The sequence below is a fragment of the Natrix helvetica genome (assembly GCF_964273705.1).
Source record: "Natrix helvetica genome assembly, chromosome: 2".
Taxonomy (NCBI): Eukaryota; Metazoa; Chordata; class Lepidosauria; order Squamata; family Natricidae; genus Natrix; species Natrix helvetica.
Window position 1 is genome coordinate 31,993,719 of NC_138552.1, and position 16,846 is coordinate 32,010,564.

Below are 16,846 nucleotides of genomic sequence, written 5' to 3' on the forward strand. Positions count from 1 at the left end.
CACAGGGAGGGGCTCCTCCTGGTGCCGTCTGCTAGGCAATGCCAGCGGGCGACACCTAGGAGTAGATCCTTCTCTGTGATGGGCCCAACCCTCTGGAATGACCTCCCCCCAGACATTCGAACTACCACCGACCTCCGTTCCTTCCGGCAAAAGTTAAAGACTATTTTATTTTAATTGGGTTTGGGATTTTAATTGGGATGTTTTTAGGATTAGAATATATTTATTTCTTAGTACAGGCTATCTCCCCCTCCAAATGTATCTTAAATGTATTTTATTATTATGACTGATTTTATTTGTATTGACTGTACACCGCCCCGAGTCCCTTTCTGGGAGAGGGGGCGGTCTAAAAATCTAAGAAATAAATAAATAAATAAAATACTTCAGGCACTCATCCATAAAATTTTCTTAGCTTTCTATAGAAAGGGTTGTCATTGTCTTTTTCTGAGATTTTTTAAAATTTCAATTTTAAGTCTATAGGGACATATTAGTGATTATCATTTAGATAAATGCCACAGTCAGCTTAATATATGATGGGGTTTTTAACCTGTTCTAAAAGAATTCACCAAGCATTAGTTAAACCACACAGAGAAATAGACAGACTCACATTTCTGACAAGAATAAGCTTCAAAGAAGAAACAGTTTGGATGAAATAATTTTATTACTACGATTCACTATCACAACTGTTAAATATTTATTTTTGTGAGCTATTTTACATGTATTACAGGTGCAGAAGGTGGATATTTTTATGCAATAACTCCTCTTTCTTTGACCTATTCCTGTTAGTAATTAGAAAATAACTCATGACATAAAGTTATAAGCTACTGTGTAACTGGGTATTGTTGCATATGGTATTTATATGTGATACCATATGATACCTTTCTTTTGCATTGTTGAACACTGCATTTAATCAAACTTCTACTGTATCATTATTTTACAAATATATCTTTAATCAAATACAGCCCACTCTTAAAACAGTTTATATGAAGCTCTTAAAAAATTTTTTGGAGCTAAAACAATTTTAAAAAGTTGCATTCATGAGTACACTAAAGAAAATTAAAGGTCAGTGGTGTATGAAACAAGTTTTAATTTCTGCTTGAATAAGTTATATACAATACCAACAAGAAGAGCTAAATTTGGTAAAACTTGAATTCAGACAACTATAATAGTTATATTCACAGTAACTTTTGTGACTTTCAGTTAAATAATACTTTTATACAAGTACACTATATTTGCAGCAGAGCTCAACTTTGTCAATATTAACCAACAAATATTTCTGCACATTCTCCTACAATCCACACCTTCAGAGTTTTACATGAAGCAAGCAACAGCATTTAAAACCACTGATAAAACAATTTACATTCAGCCTTTTGAACTGCTATATATCAAGTGGTATCATGCAGCCTAATAGCATTAAAATGAAATAAAAGCAAGCCATACAGTAGCAGAAGTCTGACCACTAAAATATAGTAAAACCTTTCAAATTACTTCACAGACACAGGTTTTGCACCTACAACTTAGCTCTTAAACACATCTAAACTTGCAGTGTATTTTGACAGGAGTTGAAGCAGGTAAGAAATGTTTGTGGCAAATAACCGCTACTTTTGTAGTATTTAGATATCTATAGCCAATTATTTTAATACATTAAAGGTTTCCATTAATGCATAAATGCTACAGAATGCTGAAACATGCCTGTCATCCAAACATATCCCCAAAGGGAGGGAACCAATGGCAAATATTTTAACTCAAATAGGTAGCATTTGTTTTACTTTTAAGACAATTATATGCAGCATTACTTACTGCTTCAACACAGTAGTTATGAAAAAAAAAACGATGGCTACAATTTAAAAGTTCTTTCACTGACCTTGTTTCAGAAATGATTATGTTTTAAAGATGAACTGATATTTCACTAAGCTGATAAAACTATGATCCTGAAAGTTATTTATGATTAAGCTCCAATGAACAACACAACACACAAACATATGCTTGTGCTGTATAACATGATTCAAGCACTTCAGCAATTATATTTTGAAGAGGCAGAGACACTTTGTGCCAATAGTATTAATTGGAAAGTATTAACAGGGAAGTAGGAGAAAGCAACAGCACAGAGCCAAGACTAGGTTGTAAATGACTGCAACTTCCATTACTTACAGTCTACAGACTTTGGAATACCATTCAACAAGGATCTTATCATTGGGCATCCAAATTCTGGACTGATCCTTCACTGCAGCCCATGCACTACTGAAGCAAGTAGCAAAGTCTCAAGTCAATCACAGTAGAGAGAAGTAACAATGTCTCCTTTTGCAATCTGAATGAACTTCATGCATGGCAGCAGGTTTTGACCTTTTTATGTATTCAATGAGTAGGCCAAGAAGGAACTCTTAGTTTCATCTTCCCTAGGGTTCTGATTCTGGCAACCTATCAATACTGCTAATTGTTTTCTCTAGTTCTGCCATGTACTTCCAATTGTCAACGCAGCTTCTGGACTCCTCAGCCACTCCATTTTTAATGAGATAAACAGGTCTTTTATTGGTCATCTATTATTGATGATGGTGCATGTTTAGATATTTGCTATCTAAATCCTGATTTAATTGTCACTGGACTTTTGGTGAACCATTGCTTTGGTAAGAAACATTCTATTAAGGAAATTCTTGCTTCTTAAGGTAGCTATAGCTTCATCATTTGTAGTCTTAAAACACAGAACCACTGACTGTAGCACTCAATCAGAATTCTGAATCTGAACATTTACTTATGTATAAACTACTCTATCAAGTTACTCTATCAAGCAAACTTTACCTTAAAATTTAGTGCATGTCAAAATGAATGAATTCAAGTATTAACATGAAATTGTTAACCATGGTAAAGTGTGACCCTTAGAATGTGTATTACTTGATAAAACATAGTCAAAGAATTAAACAATATTAAACATCAAAATTACCAATTCATAGAACTTTCTCCATCAATAAGCCAACTAATATCAAGGGAGAAATGAAAAATTATCTTTATAGAATCATAGTAAAAATATTAATCTGAAAGCAAATCTTAGTTCAAATTAAAGTAGAAACAAATGTGCAGTCTGTGGCACTAGGGAGATAGTGTGTTTCCATGTCTCATATATATATTCCATATATATAATATATATGGAAACCAAAGGATCTTCAACTTTCCAAGATTTCCTCATAAATCAGATTTTGAATAATTAAATATTGAACAGAAGCTAAACCTGATCTTAAAGGGTAGAGGGACACAATCATGTATCATCAGATTAGAATGAACTGTAAAGCCTAACAATCCCCAAATTCTGATAAGGATGAAGACGACAAGGAAATGGGAAGGGATTCTGACATGCAATCTCAACTAAAAAAATGCTAAGATGCTAAGACAATGGCACATTGAGTCTTTTAAAGAAAATCTGATTTCCATGTACCAATTTAAGCAAAGACTGGTAGTTGCAAATTCTGAAACATTTGTTACATAATTCGAAATAGCATCTGCCACATATCTAACTGGTAGTTTTTCTGTAAGGCAGTGCTGGTTTTTTTACTCCCAACAACATCCCAACTGAGATAAGTAAAGTAGAAGACAAACAATCTGTGGATAGGGGCTTGCTTTTCATGAGTTTTTATTACAAGAAATTTAAGAGAGAGCAAACTGTTAAAGATGTAAAAATCCAACTCCTACGAAGAATTTTGGTAAAAAAATAATGTGAAGAGAGAAAGAAACAGGAAAGGCATGTGGCAGAAGCAGTCTACATAAAATTGAAAAGGCAAATAAAACAGGACACTTTTTATCTAAGCTGATACTATTTGGATGGGCTGGTACATTTCCCACAATTCACAGTGAGAATGTGTAACTTTGACATCTTTGTAAATAATTAAGTTGAGAAATGCTGCTCTTATCATTTTAATATTCAAGAGACTGCCTTCATTTTCTCCATTTTTATTAGAATGCATTTTTTTCTGGGCAAAAATTTTCTGCCCTTTCTAGAGCAAATGTTTGTTGAATCTTCCATGTTTGCTACAACCTGCACTATTAATTTTTAAACTTCTCATCTCAACTACATTAGTGGAGGTCATATTTCATTACTGTTATTTATTTCTGCATTTTCAAGGCTGCTCATATTTATCGAAAGCACACCGGTAACAAGCAATGTGTGCAAGATAAATTAACCACAATTAAACAGGCTATATGATTTCAACAAGTTAAAAAACCATCATGTGCAATTAAAGCACACAATATATTTATAAACGGATCATAGAATAACTTCAAATCTGTCAGATATTATACTTAATCCTTTCTTAACTCTGAATGGATGGAATATTTATACATTAGAAATGTCTAAATGTATCTAAAAATTAACATGAACGTGTGTCGTATTAATGCAATTTTAGGCAGCCTCAATATATACTTTGTAAGCCACATTTGCAGAATAACAGTAATAAATCTCTGATCAGCACAATAGTTTTTCCAAGATACAAACCAAAAAAATCCTATGCTTATAGGAACTTTTACCTAGATGATATGTGCAAAAATGTATAATTATTTAATATCCGAGAAGAGTTTCCTGAAAAGCAGCATCCAAATTGAGTAAAATAAGAATAAAGGAAATACATAAAAGCAATAGTAAGGCTGTAGCACAAGTGGAAAACTGTTATTAGTATAGATATGGGCTTGAATTTTAAGAGCAAGAGCTATTAACCAGAACCAAGCATTTGTGCAAACAGTTCCTGTTTTACTTTAATATATAGTAAACTATGTTGGTAATGTAAAATAATGGTTATACATGCACCCAGGTCTGAGAGAACAAGTGAATGCAGCAAGGCCATCACTGAAAGAAGTAGAATTAAATAGATGCTAAATCCTGAGAGAAGGATGTTTAATAGGGAAGGCTGAAGATCCTCAGTTCAAATTTCTTTAAAAGAAATTAAGGCACCTTTCCCACAAATACATTAGATCACTCTATTTGGTTACTGTAATTTACACAAGTTATACCTACACTGTGCTTCAGTCTAGCATTCCAACAAAATGTTTTTAAGGATTAACAGGTTTAGATGAAGTTCGTATCTGATCATATCAATTCACATAAATAAACAACTGATCTTTATGCTTACTGGCTCTCTTAAGCCACATCCAATACACCTGCAGCTACCAGGTGCCTTGAAAGCCAATCCAGTCCTTCGTAAAGTCCCATGCCACTTCGGGCATCACAACCTTGAATGTACCAGCTACGACCACAGCAAAGTTTGTGGAGATTCAGTAATTCTGTGATTTCTTCTACTGAAAGTGCCCCTGGTACATCCTGTAAAGAGAGCTCTATAGCATTAGTATGCAGACAGGTAATAGTTTAAAAGTAAATGTTCTCATTTAATAATATGGGGGGGGGGGGTTTAAACAGTTTGAACATGTAGCACAATAGGGAGGGGAAACGCACTTAGGACACTGAGGGGAACAGACCACAACTTTTATTATAAAAATATTGTTACACATTGCATATAATAAGAAATGCTTAATCCATCCAACCTCTTGGAAGAGAGATAGCAACATCATATATCATTTAAATTGTTTCTGTAACAGCATTCAAATTATGTATATATATATATATATATATATATATCAAGATTCTTCCTAAGGGAAGGATCTTTCCAATCAACTTTCAACTAAGGATCCTGCTTTAAGTTCCAACCATTTGCAAGTGGAAGAAATAAATTCAACACAAGAAACCAGACACATAACTACAAAGGGGTGGGCCAAAATACCTAGTGTTAGAAAGCAACATTTATTTTTAGCTCTACTAATTACGGGCTAACATAGGTTCATATCAGCCTTTGGTGGGGTTTATTGATAATATAACAAGTTAACACAAAGAGCATTTTGGAGGATTGACTTGGTATTGGGTGAATGGACATAGGAAAAAAGATTATTCTTTTTAATAGAATAATCTAATATTTATTTTATTTTGATTGATTGATTGATTGGTGTGTTCTTAAGGATGTCATTTAAATTACAACAGTTTTTGATTTATTCTGTGTTTTCTCCTATTTTATACTGCCAAAATGAAAACAACGGAAATGAAACAGAGAGAGAGAAAAAACACAATGAGCTATATTACCTGCTTGTTGGCAAAGATCAGTAACAAAGCATCACGCAGCTCCTTCTCTGTTAATAGTTTGGCAAGTTCGCTGTGTGCCTCACTGACTCTGTCTCTATGGCTGCTATCAATGACAAAGACCACGGCTACAGAAAAGAACAATTATGCAATTATATTTGTTATGAACTTGTTTCTTCCTACTAAATTTTTTTATTTTTTTAGGTCAGGAGGAGGATTAAATTTTAAATTCAATTTGAAAGCTAGGACTTAGTACAAATTTCCCAAATGCCATCTACTTGAAGCAGACGCATATATTTATACACAAAAAATGCAGCCGTCTATGCGGCACCAGAAATCTTTGAAGAGCAAAATAGCTTTCAGGGTTAGGCAGAAGTAAACTTTATTAGTTGAAGAACCTTGCAACTGGAATGCAAGGAAGTGGTTTTAATGACCTGCTTATCCAATCTAACAAAATTTGCTCCAAATAAGATAGCACTAAGAGGAGGATGAAAAAAATCAGTGAAAATATCTATATTTTCCTGTTCCACTATGTGTGTGGCAATAGTAGAGACAGGAAGCTCTGCAGTTCAGCCATGAGAAGAATCTTTGGAGGCCCCTCTTATCATGTCCTAAATGATTAGGGTCTAGACTCTAGAAAAAAGTCTTTTAAGTGATTGCATGTAGGTTCTCAAACTTTACTCCAATGAAGGTCTCTCTTACTTCCTCCCTGAAAAGTAAGTGAAAACCCTTCCTTCGGAAGAGTTTTTAGTGTCTTTAGTGTATCATCTTTCTTAATTTTTGTTCTTGTTGCTGTATTGTCTTTTATGTTTCTACTTTTCAGAGAAATGCTTTTACTGTTATTTGCTGTGAATTGCATAGATTTCTGTCAAGGATATGTGGGATTTAATTTTTTAAAATTCATTAAACAACAATCCCATTATCATTTACAGACTTTTGCAAATCCCCCAGAAATCGTAAACAAATAAATATAAACATTATCTACATTTTAAATATTTATAACTTGAAGTTAAATGAATTTCCATGGGACTACCAAAACCTTTGGATGAGAGATAAAATTTTGAGTAATTAAGTCACAAAGTATTGTATTCTTACCTTGTGTATTGAGGTAATAATGTTTCCATAAAGGCCTCAGTTTGTGTTTGCCACCTACATCCCAAATAGTAAATTTCAGGTTTTTATATTCTACTGTCTCAACATTAAAACCTAAGGGAGTAAAATAACTTTAATTATACATTCATAACAAAACATATTCAAGAAAGTCAGTTTTTAAAATCTCTGTTACTTACCTATAGTTGGAATGGGTTGCATGAACTCATCTTGTTTTAGTTTAAATAAGATAGTAGTTTTGCCTGCTCCATCTAATCCAAGGGTCACCACTCTAATCTCCATTTTTGGTCCAATGTGTACTCTGTTGTCCTGTAGTAGAGAAAAAAAGAGGATTGCTCATTTTAGAAGCTAATATTCAAAGGCATTCTTACATGCCAGCCAAATATCTTATACCTTTTGTTATAGAAATCAGGAATTGAGGATTGAGAAAATAATTTTAATCTGTTTAATCTAGCCGGCTTGGCCTAATTCCAGCTCTCCCACCTCAGTCTGTATTTTTAAATTTCGTGGGTGGTCTTAGGCTAATGTTTTTAATTTTTATAAATTTGTACAGGGGTTTAAAGTTTAATTCGATTTTAACTATATTTATGATTATTTGTATGGTTTTTAATTTGGTACCTGTACACCGCCCCAAGTCCCTTCGGGGAGAGGGGGCGGTCTAGAAATCAAATCAAATAAATAAATAAATAAATAATTTAATTATCTTGTCAACATCCTCAAGCCTTAACAACTTGATGTTTCATAAGCAACATTGACCAGTATTTTACAAATCTGAAATTTTGGAAATACACTGAAATGTGGCGCCCATACAGTGGTAGACAGGAACAATTTTTAAAATAACTGCACTAATCATCTTTGTTAGAGAGGGAAAGGAGGCTGAAATACAACCATGGTAGTGATGGAGTGAATATGCATATATATATATATAAGGGCATATAGTTATTCATGTAAATGCATTTGTTAAGTAGAGGATAGAGTGCAACTTTCTTAAAACCTACTCAAGTGTGGAATTTTGCATGCACCTATACCAAGGGAGAAGTAACTGGGCATTTATGTGTATGATCTTGACTACAATTGCCTTTTCTTTCAGTGCTGTCCTGAAGAATTATCCAGCTACTACTACCAACATATGATGTTACAAAGATGATTTGTAAAAGGTGATTAATGTTGACAATTCCATATTGGATATATTACAACACTGGAAATCAAACTAATGTTTTGCTTTCCTGGCAATAGTTTAAATAGATAGGTCAATGCCTATTGAAGTTCATGAATATACCCACTGTCAGGCCTATACAAATGAAAAGCTGTGCTGTTTTTCATTAGCAGATAACAGTTCAACCAAATACAGCTTGAGAACTACTTGGCTCATGGAGGGCGACAGTCAATACACTCTTTGTTCCATCTGGTATAGAACATAAACAGAAGGAATGAATGGAACTCAACGTTCCAGGTTCCACTTTTAGCTACAGATCATGAACCAAATTAACCTTTTAATCGTAGTTTTCATCTTATCCCAAATAGATTCTTGTACCATACAGCAGACTATTTCAAAGTTGCCTAAGTTGTTAGTGGGCAAAGAATACAAACTCATGTTCTGAATCTTTAACCTAGAGATTAAAAGAACTATACCTTTGTAAAAGTAACTGGAATGCTAGCATCAAGTTGAATGTGGTCTGCAAGTTCTGTAAACTGTTGTTGTTGTTTCTGCAGTGTTTCTAATAGCCTTGTAATCTCTTGTTTAGCCAAAACAACTCTACAGTCATCCTAAAAAGGGAAGCTAAATTTAGTGTAATAAGCACAGAATCATCTAAATATTAGCGTTCTCAACATATAACAGAATGGGAAATTGCTCCAAGATGGGGGAATTCACAGCCCTTGCACGGTACCTATTTTTGGCCTGCAGGCCCTCAAATCACTTTGCCAACATTTGGCAATAGAATGGTTGAATTTCAGTTGCATTCCTACCCCAACCCCACCTAAAATAAATGGAAAACTCATTTTTGCTCATTCTGGTAAGGAGATGATGGTGAAGGAAAAGGGGAAAATAATTAGAACAGGTGGTATACAATACAATTAAATGATATATTCAATAAAACTGCAAATTAGGATATTGATCAGTTAAAAAAAACCTCAACCAACAGGAACAGCAATAAAAATGCAATCCAGTACTAAAGCCAACTTAATAACAACCACAATTACATTTCAAAAGTCCTACAAAAGAATTCTGACTTCATAGCCTTACATAAAAATTCCAAATTAAATGCTGATCAAATCTCTGGTGGGATGTATTGCACAAGGTATCTCCACAGAAAAGCATGTCTTTTGGGCCCATAATAGTCTTACTTCCCACTTTCTGGTAACTAAGCATCTTAGAGCCAAGATGTGCACAAATCAGGTTTCTTGAGAGAGGTGAACATCTGGAAACCAAACCACATAGTTCTTGAAAGGCCACTCTGAATTCTTTCTATAAACCTATCACAGGTCTATGCAGCAGTCACAATTAGTATTAAAATTAGTATTAAAAGTATTTAAATGGCTGCAGTGGCTCTCACCGACCTGTACAGGCTGCTGCACTTTGCATTAACTGCAGTTTCAGAATAGTTATTCAAATGTTCCTTAAAAAGAGCATTGCAGTAATCTCCTGTTGTGATCATGAGATGTGAATCACAATCAACAGGTGATCAGATGGCCTTTAGAAGGCGGACTCTCAATTGTTGAAATATTGCCCATCTCTGAACATACAATCCCTCCCCAAACATTTAATTTTATGGCTTAATATAACATGGAACCTATACTACATAGAAGGAGAGAATGTCATGATTTGCAGCAAGAGATTATTGATATGCATTATTTGTCAACATCTGAATCAGATTTTTCTTCGTGGCCACTTTATCAAAAAGACTTTCAAGCAACACTAAATTTTTGAATTTGTTTTTCTTATAATATATGTAGTTCTTCCTCCTTCTTTTCATATATCACCAAAGTTATATAAATCACAGCTATGTTTATTAATTTTGAGATTATATTTGATTGTTTAATGCTGTTGTATAATATATTTTTTTCCTGATGGATTAGATTACTGTAACAAAGTAAAAAAAGATCTGTATGCCACTCCAAAACTGGTTAAGAAAAGCACATTAAAAAATGGAACTTCAATGGTAGCAGATTTAGATTAAAATTATTTTGCAACAGAAATAAATACTACTATTTCATAATACAGTAATATAAAAAATTACAAAGACAGTATATTGTTCATAAAAACGTTTATCTCTTAAAGATCAGAGCAGCACTCTACTAGAAACAAGAAAACAAGTTATATTTTATTCAGTTGAAAGAATACAAGCAAATTGCTCATCAATACTCAAAATGTTTTTAAATTAATTTCTAAAAGGTTAAACGGAAGACCAAGCCAGTCAATTTTAGTTTACTTCTTTTATATATTTTGGACACAACGGTATTTCAATTTTATTGAATAATTACATGTTTTAATAATCAAGTTTAATATCCTTCATGAACACTTTCACCCATGGGAAGCCACAAAGAGGCAAATGACATAATGTGTGTAATGAGGTCATCACACAAATACCACAACCTATGTATCTGCATCCAACATCACTGTAATGTACTACAGATGCCGAAGCTTATACCTCGAAGTCAGGTCTAATATGTTTTCTTAGATATTTATATCACTTTTCAGAAGTGGGGTCTCAAACATTTTAATAAAAAATAAACCATGAATAAAACACAAGTTTTAATTTGAATTTGACTCAACCAGTTGCTTATGACATTTTTGGTTCCTTTGCCATTTTTGTTATTTTTTCCCCCCCACTGCTATTTATGAAGTCAGTATTTTCATTAAAGCCAAGTTATAATTCAGTAACAGAATCTGTAACAAAATGAATGTAATTTGTCCAATATTTATGAGAATTGGCATAGATAGATGATAGATAGATAGATAGATAGATAGATAGATAGATAGATAGATAGATAGATAGATAGATGATAGATAGACAGACACATACATACAAACTCATGCACACACAGACACACATGCATATACATACATACATACATACCTCTCCCAATATTGATTTTGGTTGTAGTATTGATTCCCTACCTGCTGTAAAGTCTTTTCACAGTGAAGACATGCTGTTGAAACTTGTGATAACAGGATAGTCATATCTTCTTGCTGTTGCCTAAGCCAGATCAATTTCTCTCGCACATGTGCATCTACCACACTAAGTGCCATTTCTTCTTGGCGGCAAAGAGTCTCATGAAGGTCAGAAAAATAGGCTCTGATACATGACCGGGCATTCTCTGCAGTGCCTGGAATCTGAAGTGAGATTATAAAATCAAACAAAGAGGCTGCAGGGGCATTAAGATTATACTAAAGCAGTTTTTTGTCATGAATGGTACTTCTCTCTATTGTACGCTCAACCATAAACAGTATCACTTGCTACAGAGGGTATTCATTTTTAATATGTGACAATCCTGAATTATTTGGAGGGAAGAATAAAAGACAAAGAGCAGCAGGTTTTTAGTATTAATGTATAACAAACCCAAAATGCATGGCTTTCAGATTTCAAAATGTATTATAGCACCAATGTTAAAAATGCTGAAACTTTAGAGCACCGAGTGAAATCAGAAAAAACAAAAAATTAGTTTCTCCCATTCATTTGCACAAAAAGGTTTTTTTTAAGTTTGTTTAAAGAAATGAATGACAATCCCATTGAATGTGCCTTTGCCCTAGTTTTAAAGGAGTTCTCTGCTTTCCAGGTGTTTTTTCATTAAGTTTTCAAATTTTCCATAATCAATTAGCTCCTTAATGCTCCTGACATCTGTTTTATCCTACAGATAAAAGTTCCTGTAAGAACTTTATCAACTTTTTGGGTGTCTGCCATAGTTGGTGCTAAATTTATTTACTGGGAGGAGGCACAAAAAAGTTCATAAATCATGTAACTACTGTAGCATGTGACAAAGTACTTCCAAAAGTAATTTAAAATTAGGAAATGAATTTATAATAAAGAGTATTCATAAATTGAAGAAACTACAAAATTGCTTACATGTTCTGTATGGGTCATTCCTATACCATCTTCAAAGAGCTGTTCTCCTCCCTCTATTTGTTGTACAATTCCATCTAGTTTCCGAGAATAATCTGAGATTTCTTCTGTGAAAGTTCTTATACAATGAGCCATATCTAAAATGGAAGCGCGGATCTGATTTGCTTCTGGTTCCAAAATACTGTGCTAAAGGAAAAACAAACAAACAAAGCAATGAACATCCTTTCCTGAACATCTTCTGATCTGCATTCCATTTGTCATCCATTATAAATTGGAAATAGAATGTTGGACATTCTGCTTACAAAAACATAGAATGCAACAGATATGGGAAAGCATATTTTCCATATTCTTTAACAGAATTAGCTTCGACAGCATCAGGAGTCTGTATATTTTGTTTAGTGATATTCTGTATTTGAGTGTTTTTGTACTCCCTTTGGGTTGTAGGTAGGTTTTGGGATATATGGACACACTGTAAAGCACGGGAGGAGCTGCATATAGTTCACTCTAGATCAGTGTTTCCCAACCTTGGGAAACACTGATCTAGATCATGAAGGACAAAGAGGGGGGGGGGGGCTGAGAATGGAACAGTCAGAGACGTTTCAAGCTGCCACCCAACTGGCTTTCCTGAATGACTGCATTGGAAAAATGCACACCAAATTTGGTCCCATTTTATTAAGTTTTTGGAGTGTGATCCTATCAACAGACAGAAAGTCTCAAGGCCTTTTTTCATAAATTATTTCCAATATCCCATTGAATTGAAAATAATAAAAAGGGAGATGGTAAATTTAAAGAATAAATCTACTTTTCTAAAAGTTTTGATTTTGATTGAAGCTTTAAAAAGGACTATTTTATGCAGATTGGTTGATTCTAAAATATTACAGAGAGTAACAAGATAAGCACTGTATACAAACAGCATTTCCAATAAAATTAAAAACACTCATGCATAGACATCCTACCATATTACTGCAGACAAGCAATTTTAAAGTGATGTTATTGGAATACATATACATATTACCTACTCAGTCAGTCATGTATTAAGAGCCTATATTGGCCCAGTGGTTAGAGTGCAGTACTGCAGGCTATGAGCAGTTCAGCAGTTAGATTCTCACTGGCTCAAGGTTGACTCAGTCTTCCATCCTTCTGAGGTCGGTAAAATGAGGACCCAGATTGTTGGGGACAATATGCTGACTCTGAAAACCGCTTAAAGCACTGTGAAGTAGTATATAAGTCTAAGTGCTATTGCTATTAACACAGATGGGAATCAAGAATGAAACCTACTTTATGACCTTGGTGTTTTCCATATTCTTTGCAAACACAACACATAAGAGGACTGGCCTGACAACCTTCTTCCAAACACACAAATTCAATGGCATGCACTTGGTGCTGAGAACACATCGTCTTTTCATGTGGCTTATCAGCAAGGGGCACACGTCTGTGTTTTGCTAGTGTCTTTGTAGAATGTGTAAGGTGGGAACAGTCTGTACACAGGTGAGTAGCACAAACAGTGCAGTACACAGAAGCCAGATGAGTATCATCTTCATCACATCGGATGATGCACTAAAAATAAAGAAAAGAACAGCAATTTTTTTTAAAAAATAATCAAAATATTTATATCTTACGTTTTTTGAGACAAACTCCTACAAATATACTTAAGCCAGTCTAGTTAAAAAAAATTCAAAAACTTTCTTAAAGATCTGTACCAGATTATGTAGAGATGCAGAAAGAAAGAAACTGAGAGGGCATTACTAAAAAAAATCCTGTCCTTTATCCTCACCAATCTAGCTGTTCTAACAACCAAATAAGAGTAAAGCAGTGGCCCTCAACTTTTTGGGCACCAGGGACTGGTCCATGGAGAGAGCTTTTTCCGCAGACTGGAGGGGGCGTGGTTACATGTGCTGCCTGCATCCCGCGGATGGGGCTTCACTTGTTTGTACGGCCCAATTTCTGGCATGCCGCAGCCCGGTACCAATCCCCAACTCCAGGGATTACGGATCCCTGGAATACAGAACCTGATATTAATTTTAAGAAAAATGGACAGGATTGCCTTGTTTAGAAAATGTGGCTCAAAAGCCATTTATCCAATTAAAACAGGGTAACGAACTTGTGATTGTCCAAATTTTGCTGAACTACAATTCTCAGAATTTCTGACCACTGGTGGCGCTGGGTAGGGCTGCTAGAGTAATAACTAAGGAACATGTGGAGAGCCATTTGTTCCACAATCCTATTCAAAGGTGTTTTGAAGTATTTTCAAATCATTCTGGAAATAAAATTAGAAGCAAAAATGGTTGAATGTGAATGTGACAATCAAATAAATAAAATGAATTATTATTACCTCTCCAGATAAGCCAATAGTTTCTTCAATTGTTCCACACTGACCACCTAATCCATTCTGCAATCGCTCCAGGAGTTCCAACAAAGCAAAGTTTTTTTTCAATCCCCATACACCAGAATCACCTATTTGGGTAAAAAAGGTAGAAATCTAGCATCTTGGATTCTTACTAAAACTATGATTCATTCTGATCCAAACAATAGGCAAAAAATGAAGCTCCTTGAATTTTTATTAACTCAGTTTAGCACATGCAATACAGGTAGTCCTCATCTTACAATTGATTTCACAGGTACTTGGATCAACAGCTGGCTTTTATGGCTAATATGTACACACACATGTATACATGAATATATATAATCTGAATAAAATAGTTGAGTTCAACTTACTCTTCCACTTACTGAACAGCAAAATCTTAACCATATATCAAGGTTTAAAAATACCATACCTAGTTCAGTAACTTGTCGATCAAAAGGACATCGAACTGCTCTACCATGGAGAGGAAGTCGAGTAAGACAGTCATGGCAGACAGTATGACCACATAAAAGAAGTCTGGGAACTTTGTCTCCTTGTAATGAAAATACATCTTCACATACTCCACATTCCAAAACCTATAATTAACAGAAGAGAATTGGACATAATTAAATGGAAAGAAAAAAAGTTCAATTTTGAATGATTAAGGCTATCTATGTGGCTTAAACTGATGCAATTAAGAGTGGAAAATGAAGACATCACCAATTTCCTTAGTTTATTTAGAAGATATAATTCAATCTCAATCTGCAACATTTATTCTGTACAGCAATCAGTCTGTGTGATAGAGTTTACACTTCACATCCTAGAGTACATCAGACACAGTGCCTTGATCAGCAGATTTGGTTCAAATGTTTTCTCAACCTTACACTGAGAATCCATATGTCTTTTCAGAGGCAATTTTATATGGGACTTACTCCCAGGTAAGACAGTTATATAGGATGGGCAATTACTAGTCTCAGTTCACTTTTCCTTTAGCCCAAAAGAACATCCTCTTTTTAAAAAAGAAAGAGATATAAATCTACTGCCTTCTGGAGTGGAATAATATCTAGGTTTTAATGACTGCTATTCTATAAAGAGAAAAACCTCAATTTACTAAGGAGATTTCCTCTCTTCACATATTCATAGTTCCAATGACTTGACACGAGGACTATATTTACATTTGTGAGGGGAAAGACTTTTTCAAGAATTACATGCCAAGAATAATTCAATCTGAAAAGGGCTGATTGTATTACTGTCTCCATCAACTACATTTCCCTGAAGTGTTTCACTCATTTAAATTGTATCCAATATGTCACCCTGAAAGGAGAGGATCCTATCCCTAGCGGCAAGAATACTCATCCTTTTTCCTTATTCAATCTATGAAAAAAATATGAAGAACTGATGAAGCTTCTTGGATGAGAATCAACATGTCTTCTTCTTTAAGGAAAAAAAAACATAGTCCTGTTATTTTGGGGGGAAAAACACCTTTGAGACAACCATGATCTGGATGGTTGAGAATCTCCATAGACATATGAGGAAAATATAAATATAAAAAAAAATGCGTGTGGGATTCAATTACTTTCAAGCACTCGTTTTATCAAGATGGGAGAAAGAAAGTGAATTCATTTGATTTGATGGCATGGACAAGGCGGGGCATTACAACTACCCCCTTTTGCTTCAACACCGCCTGCGAGAATCTAGCCAGAGAAATTCCAGTGATTCTCGAGGGATGCTGCTAAGAGAGAGAGAGAAAGAGAAGCGCCAGCGGGGTAAAAGGACGGATCCTCTCGGTTTTCCCTCGCTCGATCCCTGCAGAAGGCAAAACCAAGGACCCGCCCCTCTCAGGTTCACTGTACTCACCTTCACAACAGGCCCCGCCGGATTCCGGCTGTGCCTGTTCCCGGCATCCATCCCAGCGCCAGACCCGATTTTGTTTACACTTAGCGTTGCCATCTTGGACGAGGAAGGAGAACGCCCGAGAGAAAGTGGACTCCACTAGGGAACCTACAGCGGAGGTCCCCCTGGAGACGACGGAGGAGGGGGAGGAATACGCGAAAAACGTCATTAAAGAGAGCCGGAGGCAGGCCTACTGGAGAGACGTAAAAAAAAGGCGTTTAACTTGGGCCTATGGGCTTCTTACCACCACGCATGTCTGTTTCTTCTCAGGCCGCTACGGAACGCCATAATAAAAAAAAAAGGGTCAAAGTTCGCCGGAACTACAACTACCAGAAT

At 35.0% G+C, this 16,846-nt stretch overlaps 1 protein-coding gene across 1 annotated transcript; it reads right to left on the minus strand.

Moving 5' to 3' along the window:
- Nucleotides 1–639: 639 nt before the first annotated feature.
- Nucleotides 640–16,769, minus strand: TRIM23 (tripartite motif containing 23). The gene is made up of 11 exons (XM_081941798.1): nt 16,475–16,769; nt 15,051–15,213; nt 14,609–14,730; nt 13,555–13,833; nt 12,280–12,462; nt 11,334–11,549; nt 8,846–8,980; nt 7,393–7,522; nt 7,199–7,309; nt 6,107–6,231; nt 640–5,296 (listed from the first exon to the last, which is right to left on the minus strand). The coding sequence occupies exons 1-11, from the start codon at nt 16,565–16,567 to the stop codon at nt 5,117–5,119; spliced, it is 1,737 nt and encodes a 578-aa protein (XP_081797924.1). The 5' UTR covers nt 16,568–16,769; the 3' UTR covers nt 640–5,116.
- Nucleotides 16,770–16,846: the final 77 nt, after the last annotated feature.

What these genes read in the sequence shown, in the direction of transcription:
- TRIM23 (XM_081941798.1), bottom strand. Translation starts at nt 16,567, where the DNA reads ATGGCAACGCTAAGTGTAAACAAAATCGGGTCTGGCGCTGGGATGGAT. An exon ending in GAATGACCCATACAGAACAT is followed by an intron (nt 11,550 to 12,279) that starts GTAAGCAATTTT and finishes ATCTCACTTCAG; the next exon opens with ATTCCAGGCACTGCAGAGAA. An exon ending in TGATCTTTGCCAACAAGCAG is followed by an intron (nt 5,297 to 6,106) that starts GTAATATAGCTC and finishes CTCTCTTTACAG; the next exon opens with GATGTACCAGGGGCACTTTC.